The following is a 22,241-nucleotide window of genomic DNA, read 5'->3' on the forward strand; positions in this document are numbered from 1 at the left end:
TCGTTTGTGGAATTTTGCTGTGCATGGATGGCATCTGCATATTTAACACTCAACATGGTAGCATAGCAATTAGCATGATGCTATTATAGCTCGGGGTGTTCTGGAGTTTGGAGTTCAATTCTGGTGCTGTTCTATTAGGAGCCTCTGTACATCCTCCCTGTGGAATGCATGGGTTTTCTCCGGGTGCTCCGGTTTCCTTCCACAGTCAGTAAATTGGTCATTGTAAATTATCCCGTGATTAGATTAGACCATAAGACAAAGGAGCAGAAGTCGGCCATTCGGCCCATCGAGTCTGCTCTGCCATTTTATCATGAGCTGATCCATTCTCCCATTTAGTCCCACTCTCCCGCCTTCTCACCATAACCTTTGATGCCCTGGCTACTCAGATACCTATCAATCTCTGCCTTAAATACACCCAATGACTTGGCCTCCACTGCCGCCTGTGGCAACAAATTCCATAGATTCACCACTCTCTGGCTGAAAAAATTCCTTCACACCTCTGTTCTGAATGGGTGCCCTTCAATCCTTAAGTCATGCCCTCATCCGATTAGTGTTAATCGGATTTGTTTGAGATTGCCCAGGTGGCATGGCTCAAAGGGGTGCAAGGGCCTATTCTGTGCTGTATTGCTAAATAAAATAAAATATTCTATTTGTGACTATAATACAGATGTTCTTCATTAATTTTAAAACACTATAGAATGTTCAGATCATGTTATTTGTTGATGCCATTTAAATCACTTGGCAAAAGTTTGAGATATAATCCTTATTCAAAGACAAGGTAAAGTTATTATCAAAGTTTATGTCACCATATACAACCCTGAGATTTATTTCCTTGCAGCAGTTACAGGGAAATAAAGAAATACTATAGAATTTATGAGAAACTACTCATAAACAAAGACTGACAGATACATAAACAACGACTGATTACAGTGTGTGACCATGGAATCTTGCAACTTCAATATCAGTACAGGTTTTGAATAATTTAGGTGTTGTGCAAGTATTTGTTCAGCATCTTAGGTGTATCATTGAAATAAATTATGGGACGAACTTTGAAATTGACCTGTCTAGTGATGACACTGATTTGGGAATAGGGTCTATCTGGGCTTAGCAAACTCTTTACTCTACACCAGGGTTCCCAGGCTTTTTTATGCCATGGACCAACATCATTAATCAAGCTGTCTGTGGACCCCATGTTCTGCACAAGCAAATTTATCTGGAAAAGAATCTGTTTAAAGATTCTTTAAAAACCTACCCAGAAAAAAAAAACTGTTCAGTCAGATGCAGTAGCATCTTCTTCCCTCTGAAGACATTGGATAATAAACTTCAATATTAAAATGTACTTTGAATCTTTAAACATTTGGATAGTGTCTAACAACATATAACAAGTTTAATGCAGTATGTACAAATTAAAATCTATCAGTTTCTGTGAACGATGGACAGCTATACTTTATTACTCATTCCCCTTCTGTCAGTCCAGTTGCAGTGTTATCACTATTTATAATTGGACAGCCAGAGACTTTCTCCTAGTGTGGAAATGGCTAATACCAAGGTAAATAATGTTAAGGTGATTTGAGGAAGTATAAGGGGGAAGTCAGAGGGACGTTCTTTACACAGAGAGTGGTGAGTACATAGAACACCCTACTAGGGGTCGTGGTACAAACAAAATGGATGGTAGAAAAATGAATGGGTATGTAAATGGGAAGAGTTAGATTGATCTTAGAGTAAGAGGTCGTAAAACGTTGTAGGCCAAAGGGCCTGTACTCCGCTGTAGTGTTCTATGAAACATTGTACTTTAAAATAAGTCGTTCGTTTGGTATATGCCAGGTCATATGACATAGCCGATCATTGTCATTCCATGACTGTGATTGTTCTTGGCAAATTTTTCTACAGAAGTGGATTACCAGTTCTGAGGAAGGGTCTCGGGTCAAAATGTCGACTGTTTACTCTTTTCTGTAGACGCTGTCTGGTCTTCTGACTTTCTCCAGCGTTTTGTGTGTATTGCCATTGCCTTCTTCTGGGCATTATCTCTGCAAGACGGGTGACCCCAGCCATTATCAATGGCCTTCAGAAGTTGTCTACTTGGCGTCAGTGGTCACATAACCAGGACATCCAAAAGAATTTCCAGATGTATATTGTATACATTTCTCTGACATTACATTGAACCTATTGAACCTAACTTGTGATAAGCACTGGCTGTTCATACAATCATCCACCACTTGCTCCCATGGCTTCTCGTGACCCTGATTAGGGGGCTAAGCAGGTGCTATACCTTGCCCAAAGGTGACCTGTAGGCTAGTGGAGAGAAGGAGTGTCTTACACCTCCTTTGGTAGAGACGTATCTCCACCCTGCCACCTTTAAAATATATCAGTTCATTCATTTTGGAAAAATTATGTTATTTTATTAATAACTTAAGGAAATACACTTTAGATTGCATTATGTTGTATGTGCTGTGATAAACAAATGTTTGTATCACTGAGTATGTGAAAGCAGACTGATATTGCTGCTCAACTTTTCATGTCTTCTGATTGCTTAGGAAGCTTAATGAATCAAACTCCATTCCATAAGCATTTTAAACTCTAAAGAGATCTTCCTTACGGGAAAGATAAAATGAACACTGTAAGTTAATTTGAACTAATCATGAAATATGCACTCCCCATTGTGTATTTACTCTAAAATAAACTGTGTCTGACAGCTGCAAAAGCTCAATATGATGAAATCCGTACGTCTTTGACTGCTAGCTAAGCTTTCCAATGGAGATTCAAGTTAATGAATGTATGATACTGAATCATCAAGGGTTTGCGTGCAGATCAATTTAAGCCAATATACTACTCATTTTAGTCATGTGCAAGATTACTTCAACAGCTATTTCATCCCAGTTTTTTACAACATACAATGCAAACTGTAAACTCTCAGATACATTTCTATACAAATAAATACGTTGGCAGATTTTCGTATTGGCACAGCAGATGATTCTTCCATTGTTATGATAAATGATTCCCATACTGAGTAAAGAACACAGTACGGAATCAGAATCAGAATCAGGTTTAATATCACTGGCAAATGTCCTGAAATTTGTTGTCTTGCAACAGCAGTACAATCTAATGCATAATAATAAAAAAAATCAAACACTACAAGTTACAATTAAAAAATATTAGATTAGATTAGATTATGAGGACACACAGTCCTCTTTTATTGTCATTTAATAATGCATGCATTAAGAAATAATACAATGTTTTTCCGGAATGATATCACAGAAACACATGACAAACCAAGACTGAAAAACTGACAAAAACCACATAATTATAACATATAGTTACAACAGTGCAAAGCAATACCATAATTTGATAAGAACAGACCATGGGCACGGTAAAGTCTCAAAGTCTCCTGGATATGATCAAGGCATATTATATTTAATATCGATAAACAAAATAAGCCTGGGAGAAAGCTAAAGGAACATATTTTCCAGCAGGTCATGTATATTCATTGTGGTTGTAGTTACGCATTCCAGTTTTCAGGCAGATCATTTGCAAGATCAGAGGTGAATACTGTTTTATTGGTCTTCACAGGCAGTAGCTTGTAGTGAACAAATTGCTCCAACTAAGGTTTAATGAACTTTTATGTTAAAGCTTGATTGTGAATACATTTTACTCATTTCATTGGAATACTTTAGAGTTCCAATAATTTTCTGTAGAAACCACTTGCTGTGGATTATGCTATGCTTCTGGATTGTCTTCCAAGTTTGGCATTTTTTTTCATGAATAAGAGCTGTATTGATATTGGAGAAAGAGACACATTTCTGACACCACCACCAACCCCATCCCCCCAGTATTACAACCTTTCTGGGTAAATTCAAGATCAAGAATTCAAGATTGTTTAATATCATTTCCAGTACACAAGTGTAAAAGAGAATGAAATAATTATCACTCCAGATCCGAAGCAGCACAAAAAAGCCGAAAAAGGTAAAGAATGCAATAATTGAAAAACACTATAAATATAAATACATGCAGTAAGATAGCTTATACACATAGATTGATTTTATGTCCATAAAGTGATTCTAGGCACAGGAGTCTCTGTACATAAGGTGACTGACCGGAAATCATAAAGCAGGAAATGATCAAGATGTTAACAACCGTGGTAGAAGGGAATCTTCATTTGAACATAGAACATTACAGCACAATAGAGGCTCTTCAGCCCACAGTGTTGTTCCAACACTTTAGCCTACTCCAAGGTCAACCTAACCCTTCCCTTCCAAAAATCCCTCCATTTATCTTGCATTCATGTGCCTATTTAAGAGTCTCTTAAATGTCCCTAATGTATCTGCGTCTGTCACCTCCCATGGCAGCATGTTCCACACATCCACCACTCTCTGAGTAAAATACCTGCTTCTGATATTCTTCCTATGCCTTCGCCCCAACACCTTAAAGTTATGCCTCCTTGTATAAGCCATTTCTGGGCTGGGAAGTTGTACATAACCCTCAGGCTCGGCCAGCACATGTTCACTTAGGGGAAGACAGCCTGCGGCCCCACCAAACTGAGAAATCTCATTCATGTGGATGCTGTGTGACATGTTGCCCAGTTACAAATCCACAGCGTGACATGTTGCCCAGTTACAAATCCGCACCACAAAATATCAAACAGTACACCATATGCAATTAACTGATTGAACTTTATAAATTTAATCTGAATATAGGGTTAATAAAGAAAATAAAAAGAAGAAGGGCCCATTTTAAGAGAAAAGTCAAAAGTGCACGTTGGAGCTCACAAAAACGGCCATTCATCAACCATTGACTTCCTCCGAGCATCGCCGACCTTCGGACCCTCGTTCCCGGTCCACTCCGTCTGGTGGTCTTCCAGCTCCCTCCACACGCGTCTTCCTTCTTCTGCTTTCGCCGACCAAAGACCGCGAAAATATCTCTTCTAGACTCACAAGAAAGTACAACAGCATTCCAAACCCGGTTATCTCTAGTCATAACCCAAACATTGCTGCCACAGAGAAACCATTACACTATCAGTGAAACCTTACAGCATGTTACATGTAGAAGAAAACAAATTGCCAAAACACTCAGCTGGCTGGAGAGCAGTTTTTGTAGGAAGTGCGACCAATTCATTTACCAGGGTTTTACAGTGTGGAAGGTGACCTAAGCTGGACTGGACTAAAGGATGTACCATGCATCCCGCACAGAGACAGTACCCATGCAAGTTCCATAGCAAAACTTATAGATAGATAGATAGATAGACATACTTTATTGATCCTGAGGGAAATTTGGTTTTCATTACAGTTGCACCAACTAAGAATAGAGTATAAATATAGCAATATAAAACCATAAATAATTAAATAATAATATGTAAATTATGCCAGATGGAAATAAGTCCAGGATCAGCCTATTGGCTCAGGGTGTCTGACCCTCCAAGGGAGGAGTTGTAAAGGATTCTGCTAACCATTCCATCATCTGCATTTCTTTCCTTAGCATCTTCCTCTACATGGAGACCACTCAGCTTTCAGAAAATTAAAAATGCAGATTGATTTTTGTGGTGCATTTGTGTGCACCTTGGGTGTGGGGAAAACTTACAAGACCTGCATTAACTGTCTTCTCTACTATCAGTGAGAAGGCCAGACCAGAGAAGGTTAGCTAATTTCCTTCCCTTAATGACAGTCCACCAGATGAGTTTTTATACCAATCTGATTGTTCCATGGGTGTCATTATTAATAGCAGTATTTCACATTTTTATTAATTTATTTTATTTCGAGATGCAGCACAGTAACCGATCTTTCTGGCCCAAAGAGCCCAGGGCATTCAATTACATCCATGTCACCAATTAATCTATCAACCTGTATGTCTTTAGAATGTGGCAGGGAGCCAGAAGAAATCCACACGGTCACAGGGGGAACGTACAAACTGCTTACAATAGCAATGGAACTGAACCTGGGTCACTGGCTCTTTAATAATTTTACGGTGACCACTGTGATACTGTGCCACGATTATTGGAAGTGATGTATCTCTGTTATATTTTTATTTAATTAACTAAGTTTAAATTCCAGCCCTGCGGTGGAATTCAGTGTTTCAGGTTATTCGTCCTAGCACTGACTGGCTTGTCTGATTTGTATTCGGCTTTGCTGATCATCTTTGTTTGGTCCCTGAGCTAGCAGTAGTTTGTTTTGATATTTCTCTGTGCTACTCTGCTGCACGCTATCCTGTTCCAAAAAAGCTTAATGATAACTAAACAAAACACCACCAGAGCATTTGTCAGAAACCTTAAGTCTTCCAGGTAAGACAGATTTCAGCAACTTCAAATGAGTATCACTACTCTAGTCCTCATGATGAGTCTCAACCTGAAACATTAACCATTTATTCTCCTCCAGAGATGCTGCCTGACCTGCTCAGTTCCTCCAGCATTTTGTGTGCGTTACTCAGTTTTAAGAATTCTGACATTTTCCCCATCTTCGGTTTACCTATTGTCTCTTTAACTTTCCACAGATTTTTAAGCTTTCTAACATTTATTTATTGATGATTGGTTGATTGATTGATTAGTTGAGAATGCGATACAGCATGCATTTGGCCCTTCTGGCCCTTTGAGCCACGCCACACAACAATCCTCCAGGTTAACCTTAGGCTACTCACACGACAATTTACAATGACCAATTAATCTGCCAACCAGCACGTCTTTGGTCTGTGTGAGGAAGATGGAGCACCTGGAAGAAACCCACACAGTGACTGGGAGAAGGTACTAACTCGTTACAGGCAGCGGCCTGAATTTAACTCGGGCCAGCTGTACTGTAAAGCATTGTGCTAACCACTATGCTACCGTGCTGCCCTATTACCACCTTAACTTTCCTCAAAGTTTTTAAACTTTTTGTTTATTTTTCTTTTCTTTTATTTATTGAGATACAGCATGAAATCGGCCCTTCTGGCCCTTTGAGCCACACTGTCTAGAAATCCCCCGATTCAATCCCAGCCTAATCACAGGATAATTTACAATGACCAATAAACCTACTAACTGTTATGTCTTTGGCCTGTGAGGAGAAACTGGAGCACCCAGAGGAAACTCACATGGTCTCATGGGAAGCACATGCAAACTCCTTACAGTTAGCCTAATTACAGATGAAGTTTCAATTGGGAATGCCTTTTGGTTTTGCCCCAGGCCTGTATTCCTTTCTTGCCCTGTGTACATAGTTAAAGCCTATTACCCCTTATTATCTTCCAGTTCGGATGAAGTATTATTCACCTCAAACTTCATTTCAATTTCTCTGTCTCCAGATTCTGCTTGATTGGTTGAGAGCATCAGCAACTTTTGTTTGTTTCCAGTTTTTGCAATATTTTTGGCTTTTATGTTAATATGAAACACACATAGCCTCAATCTTGCAATTACTGACACGTGTCTGTGCCCAGTGCAAAGAAAGACCTCAGAGAAAGCCACCCAGAGAGGTCCATAAAAGCTCTGTAGCATGGAGTTCTCTTTTTCCTGGCATTCTTTCATTATCTGGAATCCAGCATTAATGATATCGTCAAAGAGCCAATCGGACTGAAGTATTCTCAGAGTCAACCAGACAGATAAAGCCTTAATATTAAGCTCTCACTTAGCAAATGTAAGCTTTTCACAGACCACAAGAAAAAACGTCAAATGTACAAGTTATAAACACAAGAGATACTGAAGATGCTAGAAATCCAGAACAACACACACACACACACACACACAATGCTCAACAGGTCAGGCTGCACCAGAATTAGGTTTAACATCCGGCATATATTGTGAAATACATAACAATAGCAAAAAATGGAATTACAGTAAATATACATATATGTATATTTATGGTCTCACAAGACTAACGGATGCCTAAAATTATATATATATATAGTTTTTATGTATTAAATAAGTAGAGCAAAAATAGAAACAGCTCTCTGCAGCTTATTTCAATCTTGTGCAGTAGCTCCCCACCCCACTCCAGCGTCCGTACCAGACAGTGATGCATCAGTTAGAATGCTCTCCATGGTACATCAGTTGAAACTTGCAAATGTTTAAGGTGACATACTAAATCTCCTCAAACTCCCACTGAAATATAGCTGCTGTCGTGCCTTCTTTATAGCTGCATTGATATATTGACACCCAAAAACTTGAAATTTCACTTGAAATTTGAACTTTTGATCTCTCTGTAAGAACTGGTGTGTGCTCCCTCATCTTCTCCTTCCTAAATTCCACAGTCAGTTCTTTGGTCTTACTGACATTGAGTGTAAGGTTGTTGCTGCACCACCATTCAGCTGGCTGATCTATCTCACTCCTGTACGCCCTCTCACCACCATCTGAAATTCTGCCAGCAATAGTTGTATCATTAGCAAATTTATAGACGTCAATGAGCAGAATAAACAGTTGACGTTTCAGGCCAAGTCCCTCCATCAGGACTCTATTACAAGTCAATTAACTTGTAAATTAACAAGTCAATAAAATATACAAGTTAATTTAAAATAGAAGTTGAGATCTAAGCATGTATTTAAAATAACACACATATTCCCAATACAAAATCTATTACAGTATAGTTTATAATAATTATTTGAAGAAATTAGAATGAGGTTTACTATCACTGACATATGTCAGGAAAGTTGTTCTGAGGAGACAGTACTGTACAATACATAAAAGTTACTGTAAGTTAAAGGAAGAAATATAAAAAATAACTAGTGCAAAAAGAGAGTAGAATAGTGAGGTTGCAATCATAGGTCATTGAGAAATCTGTTGGTGGAGGGGAAGAAGCTGTTCCTAAAAGGCTGTGTGTATGTCTTCAGGCTCTTGCACCTCCTCCCTGATGGTAGAGGTGAGAAGAGGACATGTCCTGGGTGGTGAGGTTCCATAGCAATGAATGCCACCTTTTTGAGGCTCCTTAGCGATGGACGCCATCTTTTTTGAGGAATCACCTTTTGAAGATGTAGTGCCCATGATGGAGCTGGGTGAATTTAAAAACCTCTGCGGCTTTTTCCAGTCCTGTGCATTGGTGCCTCCAGACGGTGATGCAACTAGTCAGAATGATCTCTACGGTACATCGGTAGAAATTTGCTGGAGTCTTTGGTGACCTGCCAAATCTCCTCAAACTCATAATGAAATATAACCACTGTCATGCTTTCTTTGTAATTGCAACAATACGTTGGGCCCAGGATAGATCTTGAAGCTGATCATTCTTTCCACTACTGACCCCTTTATGAGGACTGGTATGTGTTCTCCCAATATGCAGTACATGTTCGTTTGATTGAGGACCCAGACTATTCAGGGCTGTAGAAATTTGTTAGAGTCTTTGCTAACATATCTATTACAAACAACATACATAAGGTTAAGTGTGGAGGGGGTAGAAATGGTGTGGCAGGAAGCTGCTTTTTTTTGTTAAGGTCACTGATTACCTCCAATTACAATGGAGTAGACTGGAAGATGGTGCAGTCAGCCCAGTCATTGACAGCAACGTTGGGATTTCCTTGCACGCATGGTTTAATATAGTAATCCTGCAACAATCTTGGGATTAGTGTGTTCCTGGTGCTTCAACTCTGAAATCCAGCAGCAATTTTGAGAGTTCCACCTGAACAATGTAAGCACAGGAATCCCAGAACTGCTGGGATTTTAACCTCAAAATCTCAACATATCAGTTTGGGGAAAAACAGACAGACCAAAGTGAGTTTACTGCCTGTCCAGATAAATCATTTGCAGTGCTTGGATGAAGTCTTACAGCTTTGTGCATTGAAGCTCAGCAGCTTAAGGGAGAATGCAGTACAAGTGTACAAGTAATATAAAAGGTAGTTTGTCACACTTTCAAGGCAACCTCAAGGCAATTTTACCTCATTGTAAATTTGATTTACTTAAGTGTACAAATCAAAAGCAATGCAGTATTGTCAGGAAGTTGAGTCATTGTAAATGTGGGAAAATTATGTATTCCTTGACCACGTTCTAGGTTCTATTGTGCCTTTACTGAATTGAATTTCATTTAATTACAGAGAGTATCAACCACCAAGACTGCCGGCACTCCATCTTACAGCAGATGGTCTAACACTCAGCCACACCAGGTATAGTCCAAGAATATACTCAGAAATCATAGGAATAAAACTTCAATTAAATGCATGCTTTCTCAAAAATAGCATTGTTATATTGGTCCCAATGTAAACTGTGATCACTTAGAAGTTAATATCCGTAATGTCTATTTTTCTTGGTGGATCTTCCTGTGAATTTGGATGACAATTATCAGATGCGGTGCCTGTAAACTAGTGCTGAGAGACTTGTCAATCGTGTGTGATAGTGCCAGCGTCCGAGTGGTGTCTACAGCTGAGGTTGTGAACTTCCTGTTAGATTGTTGTCATACCTCTGCAGTCTCCAATCTTGAAAAATGTACTTGAATCGTGAATCCAACACTGTATGTCACTTATTGGATCATTAGAATATCAGGTAGTCCACTTTGTATTCAAACAGTGGTTAACCCAACTGCTGTATAAAAAAGCGCACATTACTTTATGAAGGTTAATATTGTTTAACAATCTCAAAATATATGTATGGATCTTTAGTTGCCTGTAGTTTAATCGTATGAAACTTACTTAGAATCAGAATCAGGTTTAATATATGTTGTGAAATTCTTTGCTCATGAGCAGGACAGAAAGTACAAAGTAAAATTATTATCAAAGTACATATACACCATAAACAACCCTGAGATTCATTTTCTTGTGGGAATACTCAGTAAATCTATAGAATAATAACCATGAAACACCGCCCAATTGAGACATTCAACCAGAGTATAGAACATAACAAACTGTGCAAATACAAAAAGATAGAAATAATAATAACAAGTAAATAAGCAATAAATATCGAGAAAAGGAGATGCAGAGTCCTTGAAAGTTAGTTAGTTAGTGTCTGAAAAGAGGATGCTGTCCAAGTTGCATGCCATCTTGGACAATGTCTCCCATCCACTACATAATGTACTGGTTGGGCACAGGAGTACATTCAGCCAGAGACTCATTCCACTGAGATGCAACACAGAGTGTCATAGGAAGTCATTCTTGCCGGTGGCCATCAAACTTTACAACTCCTCCCTTGGAGGGTCAGACACCCTGAGCCAATAGGCTGGTCCTGGATTTATTTTCTGGCATAATTTACATATTACTATTTAACTGTTTATGGTTTTATTACTATTTATTATTTATGGTGCAACTGTAGCAAAAACCAATTTCCCCCGGGATCAATAAAGTATGACTATGACTATGACTGTGAGTTGGTTGTGGGAACATTTCAACGATGGGATATGTAAAGTTGAGTGAAGTTATCTCCTTTGGTTCAAGACCCTGAAGGTTGAGGTATAATAACTGTTCCTGAACCTGGTGGTGTGCGTCCTGAGGCTCCTGTGCCTTCTTCCTGATGGCAACAACGAGCTGAGAGCATGTCCTGGGTGGTGGGGGTCCCTGATGATGGATATTACGTTTCTGCGGCAGCATTTCATGTGTGTGTGCTTTATGGCTGGGAGGGCTTTATCCTTGATATCCACTACTTTTTGTAGGATTTTCCATTCAAAGGAATTGTTGTTTCCGTACCAGGCTGTGATGCAGCCAGTCAATATACTCTTCACTGCACATCTATGGAAGTTTGTAAACATTTTAGATGTCATGCCGAAACTTCGCAAATTCCTAAGGAAGTAGAGGCACTGCTATGCTTTCTTCTCAATTGCACTTATGTGCTGGATCCCGAACAGGTCCTCTGAATGAATAACACCGAAAGAGTAATAGCCGATATGGAGAATAATAGTACTGATTGAGTAATATCGACTCAGTATTTTCTCCAATTAATTTTGTGTCAATAACAATGATGTCACATGAAAGAAGACATTGTGTTCAAAGCAATATGTGTTAGAGATGTCTATACTTGTGTTGTACTTCCCACGTTCGCGATGTTTAACATCACAAAGGCAAGGTGAACGACAGCTTAGTAGCACTACTGCCTTCATAGTCCTTTCCAACTCACAGATTCGGAAATACGTCAGCGATCTTTCACCATTGTTGGACCAAAATCCTGGACCTCATTCAAGTTGAAGTTAGTTGTCATTCAACCACGCACATGTATACAGCTAAACAAAACACCATTCCTCTGGGGCCAAGGCACAAAACACAGTATATACAGTCACACATAGCACATATCGTTACGATAGCACGTACAGTCACAAAAAATCATATTAGCACAAGTCCCTGAGTGACACGGCCTGGAGATTGACAGGTGGACATAAAGTGTGAAGTGCATGTTTATCTAGGCAGTATAATGTTACTGACACTATCATAATAAAACAAACAGTTGTATAAATATGTGAAACAGTGGCAATAAAAGATGAAAAGTAATCAGTGTAGGAGGAGGGTTCGGGGAGTGGGGAGGGGGGCAACAGGGCATTCAGACAAGGTGTATATGTGTCAACAGCAGAATATAAGGGCCTTTACTAGACAAACTGCAACGCCTCATGAAAGTGGCTCACCGCCTCCTTAAAGGCAGTGAATTTTAAAAAAAGGCGCTTTTGTGGAATGTTGTCAGTCAACATTTATTTCTCTTTGCCCTTTATTGAATTTTGTACAAAATACGATATGCTTTACCGTATTTCTTTCCTCTTGCTGAAGTACATTTACGGTACACAAGTACATGGATGGGAGGAATATGGAGTGCTTTGGCCTGGTGCAGATTAATGGGACTAGGCAGAATAGAGGCTAGGTATGGACTAGATGGGCTGAAGGACCCATTTCTGTGCTGTAGTGTTGTATGTCTTTATCACATTGACAACTGAGGGACATGGCACGGATACGAAATGTATCACACTGTTGGTAGAATAATAATTACAAAAATAATGAGAAGAATTACTAGATTCAAGTGAACCTACTTAATCCAAAAAGACAAGACAAGTCTTGCAGATCAAACTGAAACGATATCACTGTTGTCTTTTGTTAATGACTCTTTCCCGGAGCAAATAGCTTTCACCACATTGCGTCCAGATACAATCGTATGGTCTGACATCAGTAGAGAAGTGGTTATTGGTGAACTCACAGTCCCCTGGGAAGGCAACATCGATGAAGCCCATGAGCGCAAGTTAAACAAGTATGCGGAATTAAGATCAGAGTGCAGAGACAGAGGGTGGAAGGTCTCATGCTATCCATTCGAAGTGGGCTGCTGTGGGTTTATTGTGTTCACTTTCCAGAAGTGGCTGCGTGACCTTGGCTTCACTAGAAGAGAGATCAAGTCACCCAGCAGGGCTGTAGCTGAGGCAGCACAAAAAGGATCAGCATGAGTGTGGACCAAGTACATCCAGAGGGACAGATAGTCAGACAGTGTATACATCTTTTGCAAACCCTTCAGTAGTTGCATAGACACCTGAAGAGCAGACTATCTGTTGGATGGAAGTGACCAACAACTCTGATCGAGGCAGATGCCAAGTACTGGCCCACCACCTCGAGGGAGTCTTGATCATAAGCGGGCCAAAACTCCTGAAGACAGGTGGCAGATCAACTGATGATCCCACTGGTGATAGCACAGGACAGTTAACATCTTAGTCCATGTGTATTTTCAATTCTATATGCAAATCTGTAGGACTGTTATCGAGAGAGATAATTTTACTCATTTGACTATCTCAAAAAAAGAAGAGTAAAATGTACTATTCCTAGATGTGAGCCACACTTCGACATTTTTTATTCCAGAACGGTCAATATTGGAGTAGTAATAGTCCTACAATCAATGTGGCACACTTCCATCAGGTTCAGTTTACTTTTAGATAATGGGTATCAGTGTGTTATTTTGGATCAAGGTGCCTGTTTACTCACTTAGTAATAAACGATTTGACAGGGAATATTTTACACCTCATATTCCATCTGGTTAGCCTGCAACCTGATTACATAAACATCAATTTCTTCTTTCAGTATTTTTTTTCACTCCCTCCTTTCCTCTTCTGCAATTCCCCACTCTAGCCTCTTACCTCTTCTCCTCACCTGCCTGTCACCTCCCCCTGGTGGCCCTCCTTCCCTTTCTCCCATGGTCTGCTCTCCTCTCCTATCAGATTCTTTCTTCTCCAGCCACCTGGCTTTACCTATCAGATTATAGCTAGCCTCCTTCCCCTCCCCAAACCTTTCTATTCTGGGGTCTTCCCCTTTCCTTTCCACTCCTGAAGAAGGGTCTTTGGCCTGAAATGTCAACTTTTCATTTCCATTGATGCTGCCTGGCCTGCTGAGTTCCTGTAGCATTCTGTATGTCTTGCGATGGACAGCAAATAAATTGTATGGAATATCTTCTGATTTCCAGTAGAATAAGAATTTTTCTTTTGTAACTTACATCTGTTTTATGCTTCATAAACTATGTATGTAAGAATAATGTTCTTGTGGGAACTGCTCTGGAGTTCCCCACCGCAGTCCCATATTTATGAACAGCAAAATACTGAGGTTCCATCTTAAAGTGATGTGAATGGAAGTCATTTCATTTAGTAATTTAAGATGAAGCTTTTACCTTAGCATTTATAGATAGACCCATAGACAGGAAGGAACTCTCAAAACAAGTAAGAATGATTTTCACTCTTTCAAGGAAACAGTTAACATAAGTGTAATCCTAAAACGGTATAAATTTCATTTTTCTTTCATCCATGTGCCTATTAAGAATCTCTTAAATATCCCTAATGCATCTGCCCCTACCACCACCCCTGGCAGTGTGTTTCACAAACCCACCACTCTCTGTGTAAGAAAAAATTAGCCTTTTCTGCTAGAAAAATACAAGAGGACATAATTTTCTATACCTCTTATCATGTCATACACCTCTATCACATATGTCACCTCTCATCCTTCTTCTCTCCAAAGAGAAAATCCCTATCTTGCTCAGCCTATCCTCATAAAATGTGCTCTCTCATCCAGACGTAAATCTCCTCTGCACCTTCTCGATAAAGTTTCTACATCCTTCCTATAATGAGGTGACCAGAACTGAACACAATACTCCAAGTGTGGCCTAACCAGGATTTTATAGAGCTGCAGCATTATCTTGCTGCTGTTGAACTCAACTCTCCAACTAATGAAAGCAAACACACCATATGTCTTTCTTAACAACCCTATTAGCCTGCATGGTGGGATAATTCTTTTGCTTGGGTGGTGTGATTCCTTCGTATTGGATGCTACCTTCTTGTGGCAGCTCTTCTTGCAAATGTGCTCAATGCTGGGGAATACTTTGCCTGTGATGGACTGGGCTGTATCCACCACTTTCTGTAGACTTTTCTGTTTTTGGGCATTGGTGTTTCCATACCAGGCATATAATATGATAGTGCATGATATCAATATTTTGTTTCAAACCCTTGCAATCTCAAACGTGATTGCTGGTGCCATCTTCTCCATTTTTTTGCCCATTATTAACATGTACTAGTAAATACTATCAATAATTCTTTCCCAGCCATTATACATAATGTGCCTTATCATTTGGTCTGAATCGTTATTGAAGATATTGCCTATAAAGGTGGTAGGGTGGAGATACGTCTCTACCAAAGGAATTATAAGAAACTCCTTCGCTAGTTTAGCCCCCAGATCAGGGTCACATGAAGCCATGGGAGCAGGTAGTTGACGGTTGTATGAGCAGCTGATGCATATCACAAGTCCTGCTTTTGCGACCACGGACACCAGACGGACAATATCTGAAGAGTATTGATAATGGCTAGGGGTCAACCATCTTGTAAAGGCACTGCCCAGAGAAGGCAACGGCAAACTACTTCTGTAGCAAAATTTACCAAGAACAGTCATGGTCATGGAAAGGTTATGATCACCCACATCATATGACATGGTACATAATGAGCAAGTGATTGCCCGTAATCTTCAGTATGTGGGTACATAAAAGTATACCAGCAGAGATTCATTATTGAGACTCCTTGCATGAAGACTGTAAATCTTCTTCTGTTCCTTTCTATGCATGGTTTCATTTGAAATGTTTGATGTGGTACTAGCAACGTGATTATGAGATCAGGTAGAAATGGCAAAATAATAACCAAATTCCCATGATGAGCATTTAGACACTATGGTTGTGCACGAAACTAGAACATGACTCCCTTGTGACTACTTGACATTTGCAAAAGCCTGTATATTTAGTGAAGGGTATCTTTGTGATCAGTGAGATCCACAGTATTGTCCTTCAGTTTCTCATTTCCATATGTGCTCCATGGAAGCATTGAGAACATCAAACATAGGAGCACAATTAGGCTATTTGGCCCATCAATCCTGCTCTGCCATCCTATCATGGCTGATTTATTATCCCTCTAAACCCCACTCTCCTGCCTTCTCCCCATAACGGATGCCCTTACTAATCAAGAACCTATCAACTTCTCCTTTTCTCCAACCAGGATACCAAGTCAGGGAAAATCCAAACTAGGAGAACTGAGTACGAAGTTACCATTTTGGGAAATTAACTTGCACTTTTAAAAAAAGTTTTATAAAAATACAAAAGCGTAAGTTGGGAAAGTAGAAAGATAATGTATAGACAAGTTAGCTCCTCTCTGTCATTAATTCCACTTGTTACACGTATGTAACTATCAGTGCATTGCATAGTAATTCTGCGTAAATATCTCTCATTGGTTGTTGACTAAGATGTGTGCATCTTCAGTTATATCAATTGTGGTCTCAGGTACACTAGGGCTTTGGCCGTAGATGTCAAGAAAATTTTGTGGAGTCAGAGAGGAACTAACTGCTCTAAACATTATCTTTCTGTTTTTAAGATGTCTGTTGTATTTTTCTGTAAATATTTATTAATATGAATTGTCAAAGTTTCCTATTCCATTTTACTGTAATTTTTATCATGTATTTGCAGGCTCTTGCCACTTGATGGCCCTGTAAAGTACATTTCTGATAGACTTTTCAACTCTTTTTGCCATATTGCATGTAAGAAAATTAGTCATAGAACATACAGCACAGTATAGATCCTTTAGCCCACGATGTTGGGCTGAACTTTTAACCTACCTCATGATCAATGTAATCCTTCCCTCCGAAATAGTCCCCCAATTTATTTTCATCTGCGTACCTATCGAGGAGTTTTTTTAAGTGCCCCTAATGGAATCTGCCTATACCACCATCTCCAGCAGCACATTCCATGCATTCATACCCCCAGTGTAAAAAACTTACCTCTGACATCCCCCTTATACTTTCCTCCAATCACATTAAAGTCATGCCCCCTCATATGAGCCATTTCCAAACTAATTAGTTGCAAGTCATTGCAAGACCACGTCAATGCCCTCGATAGTTTACTTGTTACAAAAATGTTATGATAATAAATATAATTTTTAACTGGTGCTAACATAAATTGGGCTTGATATTGAAGTAGGGAATGAAAAAGTCTGGCTGACTTTCATAAATTACCCTTATCAGATCCAGACTGATAGAGTGGACATTACAGCAATCCGGAACAGAAAGGAAGACAAGGTCTTCTGCTTTTTTTTTGTCCTTCTGATTTCCCTCTTCGGTGTACACGTGCATCCATTGTTCTCCTCGAGGGATTCAGTTCAACTCACCCGACATATTCCTCCTTCTTCTTCCTGACCAGAACCTCACTCCAACAGGAGCATATTGGTACTGAACTTTCACTATCTCATTTTAAAATCCTCCCACTTGATGGATATTCGTTTACCTGCAAACAGCCTCTTCAAATCAACCTTTGTAAGTTCCTGTCTAATGCCATCAAAATTTGCCTTGCCCCAATTTAAAAACATAACTTGTGGATCATGCTTACTTATTTCCATAACTATTTAAAAACTGATAAAAGAACTACATTCATTGGTCCCCAAATGGTCCTTCACTGACACATCAGCCACTTGATCAATCTTGTTTCCAATAGAGGAAGTTGAGTATCTACATTTTGCTTCAGAAATCTTTTCTGCACATACTGAATAAATCCTGTGCCAGATCCAGTCATTAATAGGTAAGTTAAAATTGCCTACAACCTTATTACTTCTGCCCCTATGTGCTTTGTGATGCTCCTTACCCCATTCCTAATAAGCCTGAACTCCTCTCTTGCTTTATGCAGTTCCTTTGCCACTTTGGTGACTGTACATGTATCTGATATTTCCTCAGATTCCGTTTTTAGGGTGGCAAAGTGGAGATACATCTCTACGAAAGAAAATGTAAGACACTCCTTCCATCCACTAGCCTGCAGATCACCCTTGGGCAAGGTGTGGCACCTGCTTAGCCCCCCAATCAGGGTCATATGAAGCTATGGTGGTGGATGGTCGTATGAGCAGCTGGTGCATAGCATAAGGCCTGGTTGTGCGACCACTGACGCGGGCAGACAATCTCTGAAGGGTATTGATAATGGCTGGGGTCACCCATCTTGTAAAGACTCTGCCCAGAAGAAGGCAATGACAAACCACTTACGTAGAAAAAAAATGCCAAGAAAAGTCATGGTCATGGAAAGAGCATGATTGCCATGTCATACAACAGGCACATAATAAATGGACTCTTTTTACACAAATGGTCAAAAAGCCTCTTAGAGGCACAGTTCCCAGCTACCCACAACTAATACTATGAAGCTAACTTCCTTCAGTACAGAAACCTTCCAACATTAATAGATCAGTTATTGATATGCTAAATGATTTCTCCACCCGGTCTGCAAGCTTCCTTGAACCAAGCAACTTAGCCAGCATTATCTATTTTGAAACAAAGCAAATTAAATAACCCATTGCCTTGTACTGTACCTCTTGAACAGTAGGACACGTGCAGTGACCCAACATCCTGCTTTCTGCAGACAATGTTTCTTCTATGTACAGAACTTGTTTGCAAAGCTGTGTTTTCAAGCTTCAAACTGATTGCTGCTTATGATTTACATTCTAGGAACTGAAGACTGTTTCCTGCTTATGACCAGAAGCTAAATAATTGTTTGATTTTTACAAATGGCAGCTGCTTTGTTTGGAAAGCTAAGCTTGGCAAAACTAGAACCCCACTTTCCCCCGGCCCAGAAAGCAAATGTCCACCACAAGAGTGGAGCAGTAGCCAAGCATGCATCTTTGAGGTGTGCCTGGTTGATGTCAGTGACAAAATGTTATTACCAATCCACACTGACTGTGGTCTCCTGATGAGGGAAAAGAAGTATAGAAGATGTAAATATGTGTGATGTCAATTGTGGTGGGTTTGATTATGTATGCTTAAAATGATTCTGGCACTGCCTTTAAATGTCTCTTTTTAGCGATTCTCTAAGTATTTGGTTTGTACTAAAACCTAAAAGAGCACTAGAATAGTTAAAAAATAAATTTTGACAAGAGACTGGTTAGGACGCAGGTGCTGGAGTATTGGAGACTAGAATTGAGATATGATACGAGACTAAAATGAGGACAGTGTTCTAAACTAGACATAGACAAGAATCCAAAGTAGAACTGATGATTGAGCACCAAATCTCAGTTCAGGTGCTCTTCAAACATTAAAATCCTGATGCCAAAACATGGCCGCCTATTAGCACCTGAGATGATAAAGGGGCCACGCAAGCTATCCATATTCCAGAGCGTCTGAGTGTCAAAACCCCAGAAGCTGGCATGGTTGGGTGTGTATCGTAACATAAATGCTATCCAGAACGTCATTTTCAGAATATTACATCGGAGTCCCTTAGGGCATGTGAGTAAGCACAGAAGATGTTGGTTTAACAGGGTTTGATTGATAATCTGATGGTTTGATAACAAGAGTATTGAACTGTGCAAAGACCAATCTTGGAGGTAAATTTACCAATTCAAAATTAATGGTGAAGAGTGGTGTACAGAAGGGGCATTGGTTAGAAACTGTGTTACAAGCTCAATGTTGATCTTCTAGTCTATCATTCCATTGTATATGAGGTTGATGAGTGCACTGTGGAGTTTATAGCTTGAATCCAACAGTGTCACTTGTACATGTTTAAACAGGCACTCCTTTGTCTTGTTCAATATTATCCTGAACAGTTATTCTCTGCATTACACTGTTATTGGTTTGTCTGACACCAAAGCAGGTGACGCCACATGATCTGCTTGCAGCGCAGACTGTAAATTGTTCCTATTGACAGACAAACCAATTCTCCCTGCTGAACGTGTTTGTCAGCAACCCCCAGAAATGACAGATTGTGTTTCATCTGCGAGGGTATTAGAAGCAAAAGTGTTAACACATTTTAAAAATGATTCAAGCGCATGATGTTTGTCAGCCTCACTGTGTGCCTGCACGATTCATTTGATATTGAATATCTCTGCATGCAAAATTCAATGTCTGTTTTGTTCTCTGGTTTCTACATGTTGGCCTAACATTTTCCCCTGCATTGCCAACATTGTTTCGTTATCATCTAATTGTAATCACCATTTCCTTCTCATTTACTGTATGAAAGCAGGCTAGCATCAATCACTCAGTTCAGTGGCAAGGCCAAACCCCCAGACACTAATTTGTGTTCCTGTTCCTGCGGATTTTACAGTTAATAGTGCACCATCTCTTTTGATGGTCTATTTCAGGGGAAATCTACAGTATTGCAAATCAATGCGAGCCACAGAGCACCATGCATCTCAGTTTTACAAGGAACTTTCTGATTGCATGCTATGGTTCAAGCCAGTGAGAGCCAGCTTGCTGTAAAAAAATGTGCAAACCAAAAGACAGACATTTATTAAATAGTTTGAACTGTAAACTATACCTAAACAAAAGGCTGCAATAATTGCAGTACTCTGATAAATATTAATATCAGTAGCATGTTATTATTTATTTATTATTATATATTTATTTTTTCTCAGCTTAAGCTGGGAAAATCAGAAGTATGGGCATACTCATTTCACAATTGCTATGAACTTTCAGGGTATTCTAGTGGCGTTTAGTATTGTGGCTTTCTGAAGATTTACATAAATATTGCTGGGTAGGCATAATTGTTTAATGCTATTGTGTAGTGACTTTGGGATGATACCAGTTGTAGATATTACCATTGGGACAATGTTCATGTTCCATAGTCTTTCAATTTCCTCTTTTAATTCAGTACGTTCTGTGTGTTGGGAATATCTGTATCTATTAAGTACGTTGTTCTTGCTTGTTTATCCTGTAACATTATATCCGGTTATAATGAATTGCCCTAATAATGATAATAATAATAACGATAATAAAACAATCCAGCACATTACATGATCCTGTAGCAGTTTAACTTTATCTGATTACTTACACAGGCACAATCAAGTGGCAAACATCATTCACCAAAAACTTGCTTTAAGATACAAGATCATAAATGAAATCAGATTTTACTATAAATACAAGCCCGATCTAGTCTTAGAGTCAGTATACCACAAATTATATTATGACTGATCAGTTACTACAGATAGGACAATCCTTAATAACTGCCCGGATACAATAATATAGGATAAACAGCACGGACAACTTGTTTAATAGATATAGCCATTCTGAAGACTCATAGCTTAAAGAAATGTGTAAGTGAAAAACACCAGAAGTATGCTGGATTAAAAGAGGAAATTGAAAGACTATGGGGCATAACAGGGTATACATCTTTAGAAAGCCATAATATTAAACACCACTAGAATAGTCCGATAGTTTTTAGCAACTGATAAATGAGCGTGTTTGGCTACACCCGTGCCTCAGGTTTTCCCAGCTTGAGCCGAGAAAAAAATAAAGGAGAATAATATTTATTATTATTTTGTATTGCACAGTTTCTCTTCTTTTGCACACTGATTGTCAGTCTTTGTTTTGTGCAGATTTACATTGATTCTATTGTATCCCTTTGTTCTCCTGTGAATGCCTGCAACAGATTGAATCTCAGGATAGTATCTGGTGACGTATACATTCCTTGGTAATAAATTTACTTTGAACTGTGAATTTTAAATTCTGTGCTGCTGCGAGTGAATGACTTCAGGTGAGAACAAAAAGTATTACAACACAGCAGAGGGTTAAGGTAAGGGTTTGGCCCATGACGTCGTGCTGACCCTTTAGCCAAGGTCAATCTAACCCTTCTTTCCCACATAGGCCTCCATTTTTCTTTCATTCATGTGCCTATCTAAGATTTTCTTAAATGTCCTTAATATATCTATTTTTACCACTACACTTGGCAAATGTTCTACACACTTACCACTCTCTGTGTAAAAATAAAACTACTTCTAATGTCTCCCTGATATTTTCCTCCCAACACCTTAAAGTTATGCCCTCTTGTATTAGTCATTCCCACCCTGGGAAAAAGTCTCTGGCTGTCCACTTGATCTAAGCTTCTTATCATTTAGTACACCTCTACAAAGCTACCTCTCATCCTCCTCCTCTCCAAAGAGAAAACC

General features: G+C 39.3%; 1 protein-coding gene across 1 annotated transcript in view; it reads left to right on the plus strand.

The window, feature by feature from the left end:
- LOC140212421 (RNA-binding motif, single-stranded-interacting protein 3) overlaps positions 1-22,241 on the plus strand; it is a 1,294,896-nt gene that overhangs the window by 247,095 nt on the left and 1,025,560 nt on the right. The window contains exon 3 of the mRNA XM_072283183.1: positions 9,967-10,035. Within this exon, the coding sequence (XP_072139284.1) occupies positions 9,967-10,035 (69 nt within the window). The remainder of the gene's footprint in view (positions 1-9,966; positions 10,036-22,241) is intronic.

This window comes from Mobula birostris, chromosome 19 (genome assembly GCF_030028105.1).
Source record: "Mobula birostris isolate sMobBir1 chromosome 19, sMobBir1.hap1, whole genome shotgun sequence".
Lineage (NCBI taxonomy): Eukaryota > Metazoa > Chordata > Chondrichthyes > Myliobatiformes > Myliobatidae > Mobula > Mobula birostris.